The sequence below is a fragment of the Mchenga conophoros genome, linkage group LG3 (assembly GCF_057382185.1).
Source record: "Mchenga conophoros isolate Kocher_MC1m ecotype Shallow Benthic linkage group LG3, M_conophoros_male_GT1.1, whole genome shotgun sequence".
In the NCBI taxonomy this organism is placed as follows: domain Eukaryota; kingdom Metazoa; phylum Chordata; class Actinopteri; order Cichliformes; family Cichlidae; genus Mchenga; species Mchenga conophoros.
The window spans coordinates 14,531,110-14,550,341 of record NC_140528.1 but is presented as its reverse complement, the minus strand read 5'-3'; the positions used below and the strand labels follow the sequence as shown (position 1 = coordinate 14,550,341).

Genomic DNA, 19,232 nt, shown 5'->3' with positions numbered 1-19,232 from the left:
CATAACACCTATAAAGCGCACTGCACTGTGTGCCGGTGCACTTTTTCCATAGGCATGCTTCTAATGGTGGGCACATGAAAAACATGAGGGGCGTGAAAGCTCGGGGAACCCTTAACCAATTTCTTGTCCACCAGGTCACGGCAGAAGCAGATATGGTATGTAAACACTGGTTTGTTTTTTAAACCCTCTGGTTAAGGTTAAAATGGGCATGTGCAGTGAATATCAGCGCTATGTGGCCAGAAGTGTGATAATATAATTTATTTTGTGTAATAAACAACTGCAAGGATAGATGATTACAACAAATAGATCACTAATATATAAAAGTAATACATAGATGAATAATGATGATGAGTTATGATGCGTAATCATGGGAACAAGCGGGTTTACAAACAGGAGCAGCTGATTACATTAGAAAAGCTGAAATAATACCTCAACTGAAGCCAATTGTACTAAATGCACTAAATGTGCACTGTTACAAGAATATTTTTCTTTCTATTGTTTTCTATTAATTTATATAATTTTAAGTTAAGCAGGACAGAGTTCTTTTAAAGAAAGATTTACTTTTATTCTCAAAAGTTAAGCATGACAGGCTTCTGTATAAGAAAGAGACCTGTTTTACTGTGTTAATGTTGTCATTTTGAGCTAAGAATAAATGGCCAAATGATCATTTGTTTCCCATGTGTTCATATCACAAAGAATATGCATCTGCTTAAATCAAATTCAAGTCAAATGGTTAAAAAAAATAATTTCACACACAAAAAAAAAGAGCTAAAAAATTCACCACACTGGGAAGGGTGAAGACAACTGGGTTGCCCGGCCCTGGCCACGAGGTGTCCCTTATTTATTTCTCAGGGAGTTGGCAACCCTATGTTACATGATCGAAATAACTTGAACACAAACACAAAAAAAAACAAAGAGGAAGACCGAACCGGAAGGAAAAAACTACAAGTCCCAGCATCCTCTGTGTTTAGGGAGGAGTAGTGAAAGTGAAAGTATTGAGCCTCCGTTGAGAGGAGAAGGAGGGTGGAGCTGAGGCAGGTGAGCAAAGGCGTAGATTTTGCATGGACGGGAGGGACGTGTCCCCACCAATAATTTGATCTCTTCGAGAAAAGAAAAACAAACCCGATAGAAAGAAAGAAAAAAACAATCTGTCACCCAGCGGTGCAGAAAGAGTTAAATTACGTTCTCTACTGGAGTCCTACGTCATGTGACAAATATGGCCAATGTGATTGGCTGTGCCTTTCAGGGAGCTCTGTTTAGTAGTGATGTGTGATACCACTGATTTCCTTTCCGATCCGATACCAAGTAAAATTCAGGGTGGTATCGGTGATACTGATCCGATACCGATACTCTGTACAAAACTTAATGTTTCATTGCATTACATAATACAATATATAATTGTATTATGTAATTGTAATAATAACATAACCATATTGCTTCATAATGATTAGAGGACATCAGACAACTTGTTTTTATTGCTTAATAATGCAGAATAATCATATAGAAATAAAAAAAAACTGACGTTGTGCGCTATTTGAGCATGTTGCCTGCCTGCAGCACTAAAGGACTCTGCGAGAGACGTCTGTCTCGCCCTAGCAGCACCTGTCCCTGTCCTCCTCTTCAGTTCACCTCAACATAAGCTTATCATATTCTGTGATGTGATTTACTCCGAGGTGTTTGACGAGGTCAGTGGTGTTGCCACAACACCTCACTGTCTTGCCACATATATCACAAACCGCGTCTGGGCTGTTTGTGGAGGTAAAACGCGTCCACACGTTGCGCTCAGCCATTGTTGTGAGTGTGCACGCCATGGGCTGCGACACATTTATACAGCCGTATTTCGCACATGACTATGAAAGGCATAAGAGGAAGTAGTTCCTTCCAAATTAGACGATCCGAATGATATAGTTTCTTTCCACTGCGTTCATTTTAATGGAAAAACTACAAATTTACCCCAGAGTACTAAAATATCGATATTATAATATGAGAATCGATTCTAGAACATAAATTGCTGGTATCGGAAGAATCGATATTTCAGTATCGATCCGCACACCACTACTGTTTAGTTTTAGCAGCGGCAAGCCTGCGCTGCTAGGGCCTGCAAGGAGCAGAGGTAGGTGGCAGCAAAAAGGAAGTACCTGGATATAAGAAAGTGTTTTTCAAAGAAACCTGTAAGTTACTTAAAGTCAAGCTCACTCATAAAATGTGTCCGTCACAATAACATTACAGGCTATGCTAGGCTTTGGCCCACATCAGTCTAAAATTGTATGTAACAATGAATAACGTGTTTTGGAAACTAACTGCACAACAGGCAGCACTATTAGTTCTCTCAGTCTCTGAGCAGCATTTCTAATTTTGATTGAAACTGTCAGAGAAAACGGCAGCGTCGAGCGAGCCAGGATATTAGTTTCCAGAGGCTGTTAAAATTATATGTCTGACGTTAAAATGTTGGTGACACAATAATTTCATCCTAATGGCACTGACATATTCATAGGGTTCATTTTTGAGACAAAATATAACGAGGTAGTCATGATTTTGCAAATAAATAAAAATAAAACCTTGTAGTGCACTTTGCACAAATTGTTTTAAAAATGCACTCACCCTACAAACATTACTGATGAGTCAAGATCTGCACAAAGTGACAGAAACACCGAAGCAGCTCCACATTTTATTCTTATTGTCATGTATGTCCTATTTGTCAGGTGACAGAAGAACCAACACAAAGCTCAGAGAGTAATGGTGACACAAGATCACAGGTGAAAATAAAAAACTTAAAATAACCTGGTTGCACAAATATGCACACCCTTAAACTAATACTCTGTTGCAGCACCTTTGCCTTTTATCACTCTAATCAGTCTTTTTGGGTAGGAACCTATTAGCATGGCACATCTTGATGTGGAAATATTTGCTCACTCTTCTTTGCAAAATTCACATATAAAACTATGAATTGTAATTTTAAATGGTTTAAAAGCAGGTAGAATAGCATATGTACACAGCAAATCCAGCATGTCCAAATTAACACTGTCGGATTTGATTTCAACACTATTAAAGTGTCTATATGGGTCCACACCAGAGAGTGTTAATTTAACTCTTTTTGGAGAGTTGGTACGTTAACTCTGATTTAGTGTTAAACACCAAATCTGTCTGGAGTTGATAATTTAACACTTGGTGTTAAGAGTTTATATATTAACTCTCAAAGAGTATTTTAGTTTAACTACGTAAGAGTTATCTTCTAATTAATTCTAAAAAGCGGGAATTTTACTGTTCTGAACTTTTAGAAATTTATTTTGGAAATAAACATTTACTAAAAAGACGCAACGGTTTTTGGAAAACATTTATTCTGAACTGTGCACCACAATTTCAAAACATTTTCTGAAAGATGTAACAGTATACATGTTCTCACTTTCATTAGAATTGTGTTTATCAAAAGGTCTGACATGGTAAATGCAAATAACAGCATTCTCAGCACTTGTTTCTTCAATACAATATGCATATCCTTCATTCATCACTTTGTAGAACTTCAATGCACTTCTGCTCTCCCCCATATTCCATCTTCACAAGCATATCCTGTGTGGAGATTGAATAAAAAATAGTTGACACTAATTAATGGCACAAATAATCCAGTAAACAACTGCAGCACAGTAAAAAAAAAAAGGAATCTTCTTTGAGCCATTACTTGTGTAAAGTATTTTCCCAAAAGACAAAGACACAGGCAACAGGTAATACTGAACTAAATGTAAAACCTCAACCTTTTTCATTTTTACCTAAACCGTGTGCACAAAACTCTGGAGGGATCTATGCTAACGTAAGAATCCAGTCAGGACGTCTGCTACTGCTGTTTGCTCGTTTTTTTTATTTTATGGGCGATCGTTTTCAGGCTTCAAGCAGCAACATTATACCAACATTTCACATTCTAGACATTGTTTTAGGTGTATTTGACCAAAAGTTTGACTGAAAATTCACATGCAAGCTTTTTTCAAGGCTGTGGTATTTGCCCGCAAACAATACCTTTCAGCTAGCTAAAACAGAATGTTATGCTATCAGCGAGCAACATGGCTAATGCCTTTCACACAGCTTCGTCTCAACTCCAAAGAGCCACAGAAGTAAAAGCTAATAGAAATAATTGAAACAATCTTTGAAAAAATGACTTACCAAGCATGGCAAACAACTCAAATAATGTAGAGCAAAATGTTCTGAAACGGCTTCACTTCAGCTTCGATTGGAGCCTATGGTGCTGGGGGCGGAGTCTGTGAATTTACTCTGTTGGTGTCATAGCCCCTCTAGGAGTTCAGAGTTAAGAGGTCAAGAGTTAATGTTTCCATTGTAACACCTCCAGATTTGACATAGAAACACTCATTTTTAACACTCGATTTTAACTACTATCATTTTACACCTCAGAGTTACATTAAAAGAATGTGACTCTACTTAGAGTAAAATTAACTCTACTTTTGCAAGAGGACTATTAACACCAAAACATTTAACACTTTTGAATTTGCTGTGTAGGCAAGTATACTTCTCCTTTTTTATCAAGAAGCAAAGACAAAAAGGGGAACAAAAGAAACAGGGCAGGGTTCGGTGGTTGAATCATCCGTCCCCACCAATGCCAAAACCAAATCTACGCCTTTGCAGGTGAGTGTTAACATGAATATGTTTCTTCTTATGACATAAAATAATTCCACGCTGTTCGTGTCTGTGGGTGAAATGTGAGGCCGGTCGGCTCCTCTGAGCGCTGGTTTCCTGTAAGTAGAGAGGAAGTGAGTTTAGCTGAGCCTCCGTTTAGTGTGAGAGAGCAGGAGGAGAGTGAGAGCTGTGCTGAGGCAGGGTGAGTGTTAACACTAGTGATGGGACGTTCTGTATCGAGGCTTCGGAGCGTGTGTCGAGTAATGGAGGGGGCGTTTCCGCGAAGCGCGTATCGAGGCTTGCTTCATTTATGGGAGGAGCTGAAAATGATGACGTCCGAAGCCTCGCTGCCCGGCTGTACCACGTGACTGGTTCATGAAGTGGTTCGAACTTTGCCGCGAGATATGACAGCGATATAAACCCCTCAGACTTCATTCAAAAATGTGGGTGTTTGATGGAGAGTTGCGGTTAGTGAGAGTTTGGAGACCGTTTGGAGGTTTATGAGAGTGAGGAGAGAAAGTCAGGAGAGAATGGAGCCAGCTAAGAAGAGGAGGATGTCCTCCCCTGTGTGGGAACATTTTGATCTTATTCCTCCCAACAAGGTATTTCTACAGAAGATGTATTTTCATGATACTGATGGTGCAATACAATTTATGTTGAGCTGTCTTGACTTTTGTACAAGGTGAAGTGTTTGCTATGTGCCAGGGAGCTGGGATATAACAACAACACCTCATCCATGCTTAGGCACTACAGAGCTTTGCATGAGAATAAGGGGGACACCGATCGTGGAGCAAGACCAGGTGAGCCATCAAATGCAATGATAATATAGGATGCAGTAATGTTACTAAATGATATAACAATATTATACAACTGTTATAAGTTACGTGTGTGATATTTATATTTGTGCTTTATCTTTATTGTCTTTCCTCAGGAGAACAATCTCAAATAGATGAAGACCTGGTCAGCATGGTGATTGAGGACTCCCAGCCATTTAGCATTGTGGAGGACAAAGGATTCAAAAGATTTGTTAAATCATTAAATCCTAGCTATGTTCTCCCCACTAAAAAGGACGTAAAAGCAGTGAAAATTTAGTTTTTACAGAATAAAATGTGAACAGGCAGGACTGAGGCTCAAAGCCTCAGTGTGTAGCTGTCCATACCTCAACGTTACAAAAGCACAACCACTGTCCACACCCCAACCACACCTCACCTCACAGTAAATGATCATTTCCATTTCAAGCATTTCCAAATAATCATTTCCCATACTGCCACTATAAATATACACAGTATACTGCCATCACTACAATATACATGTTTTACACACTCCTTTTGTTGTTGACATTTACAGGCTGTGTGCAAAATGCCACACTCTTCAAATTCATGCCAGCTATTATTTTTACGTCCAGTAGGTGTCCTGCTAGAGCAAATGAAGCTTCATGAAGCTTCGCGTTGGGGTGAACCAATTGGATGAAAAGCTTCAGTGCTTCATGGGGCTTCATCTGCCCATCACTAGTTAACACCGCTCTGACATTACTGTGTCTCTGTGGCGGGAACAACAGGCTCCGTCAGTGGAGGCAAAAATAATCAGACTTTGGTTTTTCAAAGGAAACAACTTTATGGCGGAAGTTCCCGCACGCTCATTGGATAACGATGTGTCAATCTCGAGCTATTAGCCAATGAGCGTGCGGATTCACAGAAAGACCCGCCTTTATCACGGGACTTTAAAAACTACAATGGTGACAGAAACTCCGTGGGTGGAGTTCAGGGTGACCTTATGAAACTGTGACGTTTGAGCCACTTCCTGTTCTCAGTCCCAGTGTCCTGATCACCGAGTTTTCTGTTGCTCTGATATCTGATATTGATTATATTGGTAAACAGGCTGTAGCATAAACATCAAACACAGCTGAAGCAGTTTTTGGATGGTTGGCTTCAAATGATCCGTCGGTTTGAAAAGTAAAAACAATTTAAAATAGGTGAAGCTGATGCAGGGTGAGTGTTAACACCAGGACTTTAGAGGGAAGAAGAGTCACAGCATGTTGTTGACGCGTTGTTGTTCAATCGGGGGAGGCTCTCCGTTGAGGAGAAAAGCTTGAATTTGAATAGGCTTGAATACTTGAATAGGCTGCCTTGCGCCTGATTGTTCTGTAAATAGTTTGAAATGGTTACATAAAAAGCGTCTGAGCCTTGGCTGCATTTTTAGGTAAATATAACTTTGTTGTCTGCAAAACTTGTGTGTATTTTAAAAAATGTACAATTTCTGTTTGCATTTCAAGTTATGAAAATGATTTGTTTAACATGTTTGTGGTTTTTACAGTCAAAAATATCACTTTCTACTCGTATTTTAAATTTTGTCTGAATTTAGATAAATTCTGCTGATACAGTTTGTCAAAATGAGAAAATAACAGATTGGCAAGATAAACAGTTTTTAAATGTGAAATACAGAGGCCAAATCAAAAGTAGTCAAAAACGGCCAATTACACCCTGGACACCAGCTTTCTGGAGTATTTGAAATAACGGTAATATGAGTGGTCCATATGGTCACAAAGAATAGCCACTTGTTTCTGTGCTACCAAAGTTCCCCGGCTTTCATTCAAAATGTGTTTATGGTCAGCACCTGCACATTAAACTACTTAAACATTATAAATGTCTTCAAGCTCACACTGAGGCCTGTGGGGCACAATCAGCCACTGAGACAGTTCACACATTTATATGTGTTTGTATATGAATATTTCATACTTTAAGGCTGCCTGTTTATTTAAGGGAGATGAACAAAATACATTGGAATTGTACAAAATAATATCACAGATGACAAATTCAATAGATTTTAAGTAGATGCTTGTGCATTCTTAAAGTCTTATATGTTGAATTGAACTATTTGATCTGTTCAAAGCCTCCCAGTCAGTGCTGTTCTCCATGCCTTTCTGACTGTACATGTTATTAGCACAAACACTTTAAAGGTGATCCTTTAGGACTTCAGCAATAATACAGACAGCAATGTAGTTAGCAATAAAACAGTTTTATTGGGAATTAACTTAAAAAACAAACAAATATCTGTCTCCTAATTCTTGTCACACAGGAAAGAAGCATCAATATCTGATGAGCAGACTTATTTATTTATTTTTTTGTTTTTTTGTTCACATTTTCACATCTTAATTTTTAAGTGAAATGGGCATTTAGAGTTTATACACTATGTATATACGGTAGTACAGTACAGTGGAACCCCGACTTACAAAGTGAATTCATTCCCGAGGGTCTTTCGTAATTGAGTTGCGCGTTTTAAGTGAGGCGATGCTGAACAATAGGCTATAGGCTGATTGCTAACTAGAACAACAATTCGTCGTTCAAGTGGAACAGCGAAGCGCAAGTGTGGAAACCAAGGGGTTGTCACATGATTCGGAAGGCATTGTGGGCGTTGTAGGCTCAGCCAATCGGAGCCAGCGGATTTCGTTACTCGGGCATTTTGCCATAACACGGGCAGAAATATTGTCATTCAGTGCCTTCGTAACTTGAATTTTTCGTGAAATGGGGCATTCGTAAGTCGGGGTTCCACTGTATTTTTGTGTGGTGCGTTTTTCTGTTTCTTAGCAAAAGTTAAACAAAGGTATTTAATTTCACGTAGGATGATTTGTTTTCATTTTCACATGGTCTTACTGAGGTAATGCGAATTGAAACATGCATTCTTTTTTTTTTTTGGCGGGGGGGCTGATGTGCTGGAAAAGCTTGAAAAGGGACCTTGAAAGTGCTTAAAAAGTGCTTGAATTTGACCCTGAAAAAGGCGTAGGAACCCTGCTCACGGCAAAGCGTGGGACAGACCCGCTCGCCTCGCAAGCAATTGAGCTGTTATTACCACCGACAAAGCGCATGTCCCGGTACACAGCTGCCATAACCCCCGCTGTACACTGACTTCATTTACTGAGGTTTTATTTCCTGATGTTTGTATGTGTCATACGTGTTCCAGTCGCCAATTCTGAATTATAACTAACATTAAAAACATGTTTAAGGAGGAGAGAGAGCAAAAAAATTCGATTAACAGCTGATGTTTGGGTTTTTGTTCAATAATCAGCGTAACGTAACCTGATAAACGCATAAAAGAAATAACGTTGGTGTTTCCGTCGTGTAGTAACTGTTAGGTTTAACTGTACAAAGGTGGTTCGACACTATGAAACACATACAGACTTCATGATGTTCGCCTCATTTTTTTATTGTGAATATTAATCATGAGGGTAAACGGCCCTGTACACCACGGAGCGAGGTCAGCATGTCCACGATATCTTCAGCTCTCTGAGTTAACCCATCAAACTAATCTAACACTCATCTACGAATAATTCACGGCTCATATCAATATGATTTTACAGAAAATCATCCTTATTGCTGCCAACTATTACAGAGACATGAAAATCTACAGCATAAAGAACACAAAAATATATAGCCGTCTAACGCAACACTTTAACAGAGATGAATGCATCAGTTTGTCACAGATCAAAGTGGAATGAATGTGATTGATTTAACTGGTGTTCGTGATCTGTGTTTTCTGCATTTTCATCAGCATAAGAGACTCAGCAGCAGATTATGACAGTTATACATTTGATGAATCACCAAATTAATAAACGCAAGATACAATCAAACCTGTTCCGACAGTTTGAGTTTGTGTTCCCTCAGCTGCAGACTCGCTGCTTTTTAAATGTTTGAGAGCGAAGATGAGATAGAGAATCAGCAGCAACAGAGAACAGAGAAAATCCAAATCAGAGTTTTTCTCTGAATTAAAAGCAAGGAAACAACAATATATTCTACATGGTGAAACTGATGGTTTATGGTGTTTGGGTCTGTTTTTCTGTATTCATGCAGATAAAGTGTAAACTCAGATGAATTATACCATCAAATGTTAAAGGAAAATATCAGGATGAAGCGAGCAGTTTATCCCAGAGCTGAAGCTGCTCTGTGTGCAGAGATGAGCTCAGATTCCTGCTGTGATTGATCAACAGTCACAGAAATGTAGACTTGTAGTTATTACTGCAGTATGGTCACAGCAGATACTGATAAACTTGTATTATGAGGATGGATGATCAAGTTTCTCACTCTCTCCTTTAAATCTCAGTTTTTTTCTTCTTCACAGTTTATCTGTTAATTTATTAATGAATAACACTGAAAGAGTTTCTGTTATATTTCCCCTTGAACATCACCTTATTAGGGCGCATTAGGAAATAGCCCCCCTCCAAAGAATGAATAAATGAATGATGATAATAATAAAATGATTAAAAAGCAGAGCTCAGAGTGGTAGAATGGTCAAACATGGATCCACGTGTGGTTCAACTGCATTTGATGACGTGACTAAAGCAAATCTTTCAAATAATCCCACCATCAACGGGATGTTGTCTCCTTTACTACGGTTACTTTACTTGGTCACCGTGTGAGTTTCTTTGAAATGAACCAAATTCTTTTATTTGTTGGTTGTTGCATATTTAACCTCTACAGTCAGGAAAGGAGGAGATGAGGCCTCAACAATGTTGGGTTGTAGCTGTGGTTCAGGTTAGAGTGAGTGTCCATGGAATAAATGTAAGTCAGTGAACTGGAAACATGACTGTGTTCAAACTTTGTTTTCCTTTTTATAATGAGTCTAATCAAAGGTGGACAGAAGTATCTCCACTTTGACTTTTCTGTGTCACCATCAGAGCTTCTGCACAGTGTTTCTTGGGCAGATAACATTGCAGCATTATGGAGACATTATGGAGACAAAAAGAAAAGCGTCTGGATTTCTTTAAGTTAAACTTAAAGAAATCCAGACGCTTTTCTTGGACTGTTGGATTCAGTGTTGAGTCTCATTCACACACTCCCTCAGACTCTTCACACACACTGATTTGCTGACATAAACACACTCCTGTGTGCTTTCTTGGCTTCACACACACACTGAGGACCATCTACAGACTGTGAGCTCCGTCTTCTTCGACTTTGGAGCCGAACTCTGACAAAGTTAGGAACAAAACTTTCTCCAGCGTGTGAACTTTCCTCCTAGTCAAAGGAGCTTGCAAAGAAAAGCGTCTGGACTTCTTTAAGTTACTTGAAGACGTTTCACCTCTCATCCGAGAAGCTTCTTCAGTTCTAAGGTCAAATGGTGGAGAGTCCCAGATATAAACCTAGTGGGAGTGACCCCCCACAGAGGGACAAAAGGACCCCCTGATGATCCTCTAATCGCCTGAGCCAAGGTGTGAAATTGGGTGTGGGCCCCAATCAGCCAGAGTTTCGGGTGGGTTCATTGTGAAACCTGGCCCCACCTTATCATGCGAATTCCTGAGATCAGATGGCCCAGGATGTGAGTGGGCGTTAAGGCGACTGGGAAGGGATCTCAAAACTGGATTATAGATGGCAGAGAGTTGGTGTCGTAAACCCCCGCCTCTGTTCAAAGATGGTCGCTCACAGTGGACATAGATGGCTTCTTTCACTCCTCTTTCAAACCATCTGTCCTCTCTGTCCAAAATGTGAACATTGGCATCCTCGAAAGAGTGTCCTTTGTCCTTAAGATGCAGATGGACTGCTGAGTCTTGTCCTGTGGAGGTGGCTCTTCTATGTTGTGCCATGCGCTTGTGAAGTGGCTGTTTGGTCTCTCCAATGTAGAGGTCTGGGCATTCCTCGCTGCACTGTACAGCATACACCACATTGTTAAGTCTGTGTTTCGGCGTTTTATCTTTCGGGTGAATCTATAATCCAGTTTTGAGATCCCTTCCCAGACGCCTTAACGCCCACTCACATCCTGGGCCATCTGATCTCAGGAATTCACATGACAAGGTGGGGCCAGGTTTCACAATGAACTCACCCGAAACTCTGGCTGATTGGGGCCCACACCCAATTTCACACCTTGGCTCAGGCGATTAGAGGATCATCAGGGGGTCCTTTTGTCCCTCTGTGGGGGGTCACTCCCACTAGGTTTATATCTGGGACTCTCCACCATTTGACCTTAGAACTGAAGAAGCTTCTCGGATGAGAGGTGAAACGTCTTCAAGTAACTTAAAGAAGTCCAGACGCTTTTCTTTGCAAGCTCCTTTGACTACGATGACCTGGATGACTGAGAACCTTCACAGACAACTTTCCTCCTAGACTCAGTCTGAGCAGTCAGACCACATATTTCTAAAGCAGCACATGAAGGTGTGGCTCACACACACACAGGTGAAGGAAACAGCTGCAGTATTAAAAACTGCTTCACTGTCTACAAATATATGAACTGAATGTTTCTTTCAGGCTGTAAAACCTTATTTATCCTCCATTACAGTCCTGCATTCAGAGCATTACTTCTGTTATATTAGTACATGTATTTTATTCTGATGAACACATGAAACTCTGAGCTGGATTGAATCCATTGAATCAGAGTCCAGGACTCAGACTAAACACACTGAATGTGTCCTGAGCTCGGCCGCTGTTCCACAGTAACTGCTGTCAGAGTCACTGTTACTGAGTTAGCTTAGCTAGCAGAGCAGCTAGCAGTTAGAGTATGAGCTCTGTAAGCAGTCAGCTCGGTCCTGGACATGGTTACTGACATAAAGCTGCTCTCTGCAGCCATGTTTGACCTGCTGCTTTGTAGGACTACAGTAATGGAGGATTTGGAGGCTGAACTGGGCTCTGTGACACTTTTTGTAGTAAACTGATGAAAGCTGCGTCTCAGATGGATGTTAGTCCAACACATCAGACACGACCTCTGCAGCTCTCAGTTGATGTGCACATGAATGATTTGTGTTTCCTCTGCAGGTGAAGGTAGAAAGTGTGTGTGAGCTGATGTGAATTGAGCAGCATGGATCAGTGTGAGGACAGAGAGGAGGGAGTCCCTCCCTCTAAAAGCACTCTGTTTGGGGAACATGAGAGCCAGACCAAAGCTCAGAGGTGAGATGACCATCTCTAACTGTCCATGACTCTTCTCCATGTCACAGCTCAGCACTCACATCACTGCTCCATCATTATTCACAGGAACCAGCCTGGACCTCCACCCAGAAGTGTGTCCTCTAAGAGCAAACGGGTGAAGCATTTATTTCGTAATTTAGGGCGAAAAAAGTCATCTGACGAAAAGTAAGTTCATGTCAGTATTAAAATGTTTGAAATTTTAATCAGCTTTTTACTATTTAACGATTTAAATAATATACTATTTACATACTTTATTTATACTTTTTATGTATTGGACACATTGGATGTGACACATGTTTCATGTTCACTTATTTTTAGCGTCAATCAGAAACCATCCAGCTCTGTGTCTTTACAGAGTGACCGGTCCAATCATCGAGGCATTAATTTTAAATCCCAGCCTGTGTCCGCTGCAGAGAAGTGAGCTGTTAGTAACAAGAACTCTCTGATTTAAATGATTTTGATGTTTCCTGGTTTCTAAAATGCATCTCTGTAGCAGAGCAGTGTCTCCAAGGACACACAGGCTCAGCTGTAACTGTCAGTTTATCTGGTTTAAGACAGATTTGGACTCAATTGGCTGTTTTAAACTACGTATTTTAATCAGAGGTGTAAATTTAGACCTCACACATCTGGATCCTAAACTATGATAGAAACAGCTGCTAGCAGTGGGTAGTTTGACTTTGATACGCTGCTCTAGAAAGCAAACAAAGGTTTGTGCAGCTCCTCTTCAGAAAAGTGTTCAGAGAGCAGCTGCTGTATTAGACAAAGGCTCATCCTGTGAGCCCAGATGTGTGTAACAGCTGGATGAAGGAGAACCATCACAGTCACGTCTCCATCCCGCCTTTATTAATGAACTTCCTGTTGCTTGCAGATGACAGGAACACAAAGTGTTTGTGCCACGTGATGCTGCAGGATTTGTTAACTTGTCCATGATGGTAACATCTCCTTGTCTAACTGCAAACACATGAGCGCTCCTAACGGCAGCTATCACAGCCACACAGGCAGACTGTGTCTCACTGTTGCATTGAGGGACATTTGTTTTCCTGTAAAAAGCTGAACTCTAATCTAAGACGACTGTTACTGACAGGAAACAGCTGCATTATCTGCAGTCTGTGTGACCACAGCTGCTTCAATCACTTTATCAGAGAATTGATCATTGAATAAAACATGTTTGTGTCTGCAGAGGTCAGAGGTCACAGTCTGCAGGATCTAGCTGTCCGTCTGTGAGGAGTGACCGGTCCATACCTCACCCTCCAGAGTTCAGTGCTGAACCTGGACCAATGAGGTCAGAGACCTGTGATGACTCCTTTACATGTTTGTGTTTTCCTGGATAAATAAGACCAAAGATTCATTAAAAAGGTAAAAATATTAGACTTTGTCCTGGCAGTGAGAGGCTTTTCATACAGTGTTCAGTAACAGAATGAGAAGAAAGCCACTGCACATGAAACAAGGTGCTCGTAGTGTTTGTTTACTGTGTTTGTACCACAATGTCAGATCAGTTGTAGATTCACATGCAGACTTGTCCAGTGAAACCAATGCAAGTACTGCAGTACAGAGCAAAGACTAAGCAAGGGTGTTATTGTAAACTTTAACAAAAGACTGTTATGTGACAAAGAGTAAGTACATTATTTTTATGAGATTGTTCATCATGTCTTTTAATTTAATATTTCCAGTTTTTCCTTCCTGTCTCATGAAGCTGTTACATTTATTGTTTTTCTTTTAGGATCAATAAGAGGCCAGAATCTGCTGGACCTGAACCCAGCTGTGTTTCCTTAAAGAGCAACGAGTCGAAGGATTTTGATATAAACTTTAAAGGCTGTTCTTCTGCTGCTGAGAGGTAATGTGTGTCTAGATGTTGTTCCTGACTCTGTATTTTTGAATAAATCCTCATGTTTAATATCAGCTCAGCTCTTTTTCACACATTTCTATGTTGGTATGTGAAGCGGTGTGTGTTGGAGTGTTTCCACAAACACAGCAGTCAGAGTGGAAAGAGTGGATGTTGTAGGAGGTGTTTGTGTAGTGAAGAGGCTGAGTGTCTGTAGGACTCCAGCTGCTCCAGCAGGTGTCTCCTTTGTGCTTTGCTTCAAACACAGTGTAGGGAGGAGCTTCCACTCAGGTGTTTCAGGTGTTGCTGGATGGAGGAGGACAAATAGTTTTTCCCTTCAGTGACACTTCAGCAGCTCAATGTTCTGGGGAGATGTTTGTCTTTATGAAGGTTTATGGATTCTTGTTCTTACTTTGGTTAAACTGAGCAATACATTTTCCATCTAACATTTAAAGTAAATTTCCAGGTGAATAAAAGATCTGCAGCTGCAGCCTCTGTGATGTTTCACAGTCTTAAAGTAACAAATTCAACCAGAGTTCAAACAAAGGCTTAATATACGTGTGTGTTTGATATAATGCCAACAAGTACAAATAGGTGTTCTTACAGGTCTTAATCACAGAGGTCTGATAAGTCTGGTGACTTTCACACTCAGCAGTTTTGCTGCCTTTTATTTTATATTGGCCTTTTTAAAGCCCTTCAAAGTCTCCCACATTCATACAGAGCTTTTAACACCAAACTCCTTTACAGTCCTTCTCCTCTCACACACGATCACACGACTGATTTGTCTGCAGCAGCTGTGTTACTGCTAGTATTTTATTATGTGTGTAATCTCCTCATATTGTTCCTGTGGTTTAGTTTGACTTCCTTCTGCAAACTCAGCTGCTCTGTTGTTGATACACGTCTCCATGAATATGATTGATCAGATGCTGCCAACACCATGTGTTTCATGTGAGCGCTCAGCTGAAACCCTGGGTTGACTTATCGAGTTAATAACAAGCTTCACGTGACTGTGAATGCTAAAGTGAATCCAGATAAAGGAAAGAGACCCTGCTAATGTTGGACTCACTTCTTAGTGTAGATCCCAGGAGGAAGTTCAACATAGCCAGCCATTCTTTGTGCTAGCTCGACCAAACCTGAGACCACAGTGCAGGATAATGATTATCATCTTTCTCTGTCAAGGACATTTAAAATCCACAAATAACAAAAATAATTAGATTTGATCATTGAAAATATGTTTTCCATTAAAAAAGCATGAGCACACTGGTGGATTACAGAGATTATCGTAGCCATCGCTCTCTCGTATGGACGTGGCAGTCTTGCTGTCTGCTGCGAATCCTCCCCGTACCTCCGTGACCTCGTCTGGTATCTGCTCCCTCCTCTGTAAGAGACAGTAAAGGAAAACACGTCTCTGCCTAGTCTTGAAAATCTAATCTTATCATCCATTGTTCTTCTAGGGCCTCTTCTTCTTGTGGCCTCAGCTAACTGCTAATATTTAAATGGCTAACATTAACATGTGTGCCAGCCAGGTTCACATTTAAGAAACTATGATTAATTAACTGATGTTGAAACTGGAGCTTTACTGACCTCTGAAATTCCTCCTAAAGTGTTATTCAGTGTTGTGACAGTCAGCTGCTTCAGCTGCTGCTGGGATGGGCTGTGGCAAAGAGAACAGAGAAAATCCAAATCAGAGTTTTTCTCTGAATTAAAAGCAAGGAAACAACAATATATTCTACATGGTGAAACTGATGGTTTATGGTGTTTGGGTCTGTTTTTCTGTATTCATGCAGATAAAGTGTAAACTCAGATGAATTATACCATCAAATGTTAAAGGAAAATATCAGGATGAGTGTCTGTGAGCTGAGAAGGACGTGAAGCAAGCAGTTTATCCCAGAGCTGAAGCTGCTCTGTGTGCAGAGATGAGCTAAGATTCCTGCTGTGATTGATCAACAGTCACAGAAATGTAGACTTGTAGTTATTACTGCAGTATGGTCATAGCAGATACTGATAAACATGTATTATGAGGATGGATGATCAAGTTTCTCACTCTCTCCTTTAAATCTCAGTTTTTTTCTTCTTCACAGTTTATCTGTTAATTTATTAATGAATAACACTGAAAGAGTTTCTGTTATATTTCCCCTTGAACATCAGCTTATTAGGGCGGCATTAGGAAATAGCCCCCCCCCCAAAGAATGAACAAATGAATGATGATAATAATAAAATGATTAAAAAGCAGAGCTCAGAGTGGTAGAATGGTCAAACATGGATCCACGGGTGGTTCAACTGCATTTGGTGACGTGACTAAAGCAAATCTTTCAAATAATCCCACCATCAACGGGATGTTGTCTCCTTTACTACGGTTACTTTACTTGGTCACCGTGTGAGTTTCTTTGAAATGAACCAAATTCTTTTATTTGTTGGTTGTTGCATATTTAACCTCTACAGTCAGGAAAGGAGGAGATGAGGCCTCAACAATGTTGGGTTGTAGCTGTGGTTCAGGTTAGAGTGAATGTCCATGGAATAAATGTAAGTCAGTGAACTGGAAACATGACTGTGTTCAAACTTTGTTTCCCTTTTTATAATGACTCTAATCAAAGGTGGACAGAAGTATCTCCACTTTGACTTTTCTGTGTCACCATCAGAGCTTCTGCACAGTGTGGAGAAAGATCCAGAAGCAGAGCTGGACTGCAGACAGCCAGTCAGAGCAGCTGTGTACAAAGTAAGACTGAACATCTGTCTGCTGATGGACTCATTTCTGAAAACTGGACTTCTTGTGTTGTTCAGACATTGAAGAGTTTTCTTTCTCTTTAGTCTCATTGTTTTTCTTTCTTTCAGCAGATGTTGGTCTGCAGGAGGTTTTAGATGAACATAAGATCAGTCTGAGGAGGAGATGTGAACGTGTGACTGAAGGAAGTGATGAAACAGGAAGTAGAACCCTCCTCAACAGGATCTACACTGAGCTCTACATCACAGAGGGACAGAGTGAAGAGGTTCCTACCCAACATGAGGTGAGGCAGCTGGAGACAGCTTCCAAGATGGACGCCCTCCATGACGCTCCAATCAGGTGCCAGGACATCTTTAAAGCCTTACCTGACCAACAGAGACCCATCAGAGTGGTTCTGACCAACGGCGTGGCTGGTGTTGGAAAAACCTTCTCAGTGCAGAAGTTCACTCTGGACTGGGCAGAGGGCTTGGAGAACCAACATGTCAGTGTGGTGGTTCTGCTTTCATTCAGGGAGCTGAACCTGATCAGAGATGAGCAGTACAGTCTTCTGGAGCTGCTCCATGTTTTCCATCCAACATTACAGAAGGTCACAGCAGAGAAGCTGGCTGTCTCTCAGCTTTTGTTCATCTTTGACGGCCTGGATGAAAGCAGACTTTCATTGGATTTCACCAACAGGAAGCTGCTGTCTGATGTCACACAGAAGTCATCAGTCAGCCAGCTGCTGACAAACCTCATCCAGGGGAATCTGCTTCCCTCGGCTCTCGTCTGGATAACATCCCGACCCGCAGCAGCCAATCAGATCCCTCCTACATGTGTTGACAGGCTAACAGAAGTACGAGGCTTCACTGATGCCCAGAAGGACGAGTACTTCAGGAGGAGATTCAGTGATGAAGAGCTGTCCAGCAGAATCATCTCCCACATGAAGACATCCAGGAGCCTCCACATCATGTGTAGTATCCCAGTCTTCTGCTGGATCACTGCTACAGTTCTGGAGCACATGTTGACTACAGAGCAGAGAGGAGAGCTGCCCAAGACCCTGACTGACATGTACTCACACTTCCTGCTGGTTCAGACAAAGAGGAAGAAGAACAAGTACCATGAGGGACATGAGACGAGTCCACAGGAGCTGACGGAGGCTGACAGGAAAGTTCTTCTGAAGCTGGGGAGGCTGGCGTTTGAACATCTGGAGAAAGGAAACATCATGTTCTACCAAGAAGACCTGGAGCAGTGTGGTCTGGATGTGACAGAGGCCTCGGTGTACTCAGGAGTTTGTACAGAGATCTTCAAAAGAGAGTGTGTGATCTTCCAGAAACCAGTCTACTGCTTTGTTCATCTGAGCATTCAGGAGTTTCTGGCTGCAGTCTACATCTTCCACTATCACACCAACAGGAAGACAAAGGTGCTGAAGAACATCTTGGGACAAAAATACGAGTCCTCTCTGGATGATTTCCTTGAGAGAGTCATGTATAAATCCCTCCAGAGTAAAAATGGCCACCTGGACCTGTTTGTTCGCTTCCTTCATGGCCTCTGTCTGGAGTCCAACCAGAGACTCTTAGTAGGTCTGCTGGGTCAGACAGAGATCAGTCCAGGAACCATCCAGAGAGTCATCAACAACCTGAAGAAGATGAACAGTGATGAAATCTCTCCTGACAGAAGCATCAACATCTTCCACTGTCTGATGGAGATGAACCACCTCTCATTATTTCAGGAGATCCAAGAGTTCCTGAAGTCAGAGAAGGAACTCTCTGAGATCCAGTGCTCAGCTCTGGCCTTCATGCTGCAGATGTCAGAGGAGGTTCTGGATGAGTTGGACCTGCAGAAGTACAACACATCAGAGCGGGGACGACAGAGACTGATTCCAGCTGTGAGGAACTGCAGAAAGGCTCGGTGAGTCCAGATGTGATCATTAACATCATTGATCAGTGTAGGTTAGTAGTTTAATGTTGAAAATAAAATCAGATTGTAACCACAAAGTGTTTGTGTCCGTACGCTGCAACCTTCCACACCATTCCTTTATTGTACAGACTCAGCAGCAGCTCCATGGATCCCAAATCCAAGAGTGGAGAACAGATTTGAAGTGTGTCACATCCATGCAGTCACAGCTGTTTCCACCATGTTTCCACTGATATTGATCCTGTTCAATGACACGTTTCATATCAGTGAATATGTTCTTTAGGACGTCCAC

The 19,232-nt window shown here is 41.1% G+C and overlaps 1 protein-coding gene across 1 annotated transcript; it reads left to right on the top strand.

Moving 5' to 3' along the window:
* Window positions 1–1,021: 1,021 nt before the first annotated feature.
* LOC146577368 (protein NLRC3-like) lies at window positions 1,022–18,938 on the top strand. Its single transcript, XM_085254058.1, has 8 exons — window positions 1,022–1,038; window positions 12,354–12,485; window positions 12,570–12,597; window positions 12,832–12,920; window positions 13,684–13,785; window positions 14,224–14,337; window positions 16,965–17,041; window positions 17,158–18,938. Exons 2-8 carry the CDS (start codon window positions 12,397–12,399, stop codon window positions 18,936–18,938), a joined length of 2,280 nt encoding a protein of 759 aa, XP_085110184.1. The 5' UTR covers window positions 1,022–1,038; window positions 12,354–12,396.
* The last annotated feature ends 294 nt before the right edge of the window (window positions 18,939–19,232 follow it).

Excerpts from the sequence above, each read along its gene's own strand:
- LOC146577368 (XM_085254058.1), top strand. The coding sequence starts at position 12,397 with ATGGATCAGTGTGAGGACAGAGAGGAGGGAGTCCCTCCCTCTAAAAGC. Across the intron at positions 12,486-12,569 it reads AGCCAGACCAAAGCTCAGAG|GAACCAGCCTGGACCTCCAC; the intron begins GTGAGATGACCA and ends CATTATTCACAG. Across the intron at positions 12,921-13,683 it reads CCTGTGTCCGCTGCAGAGAA|AGGTCAGAGGTCACAGTCTG; the intron begins GTGAGCTGTTAG and ends TTGTGTCTGCAG.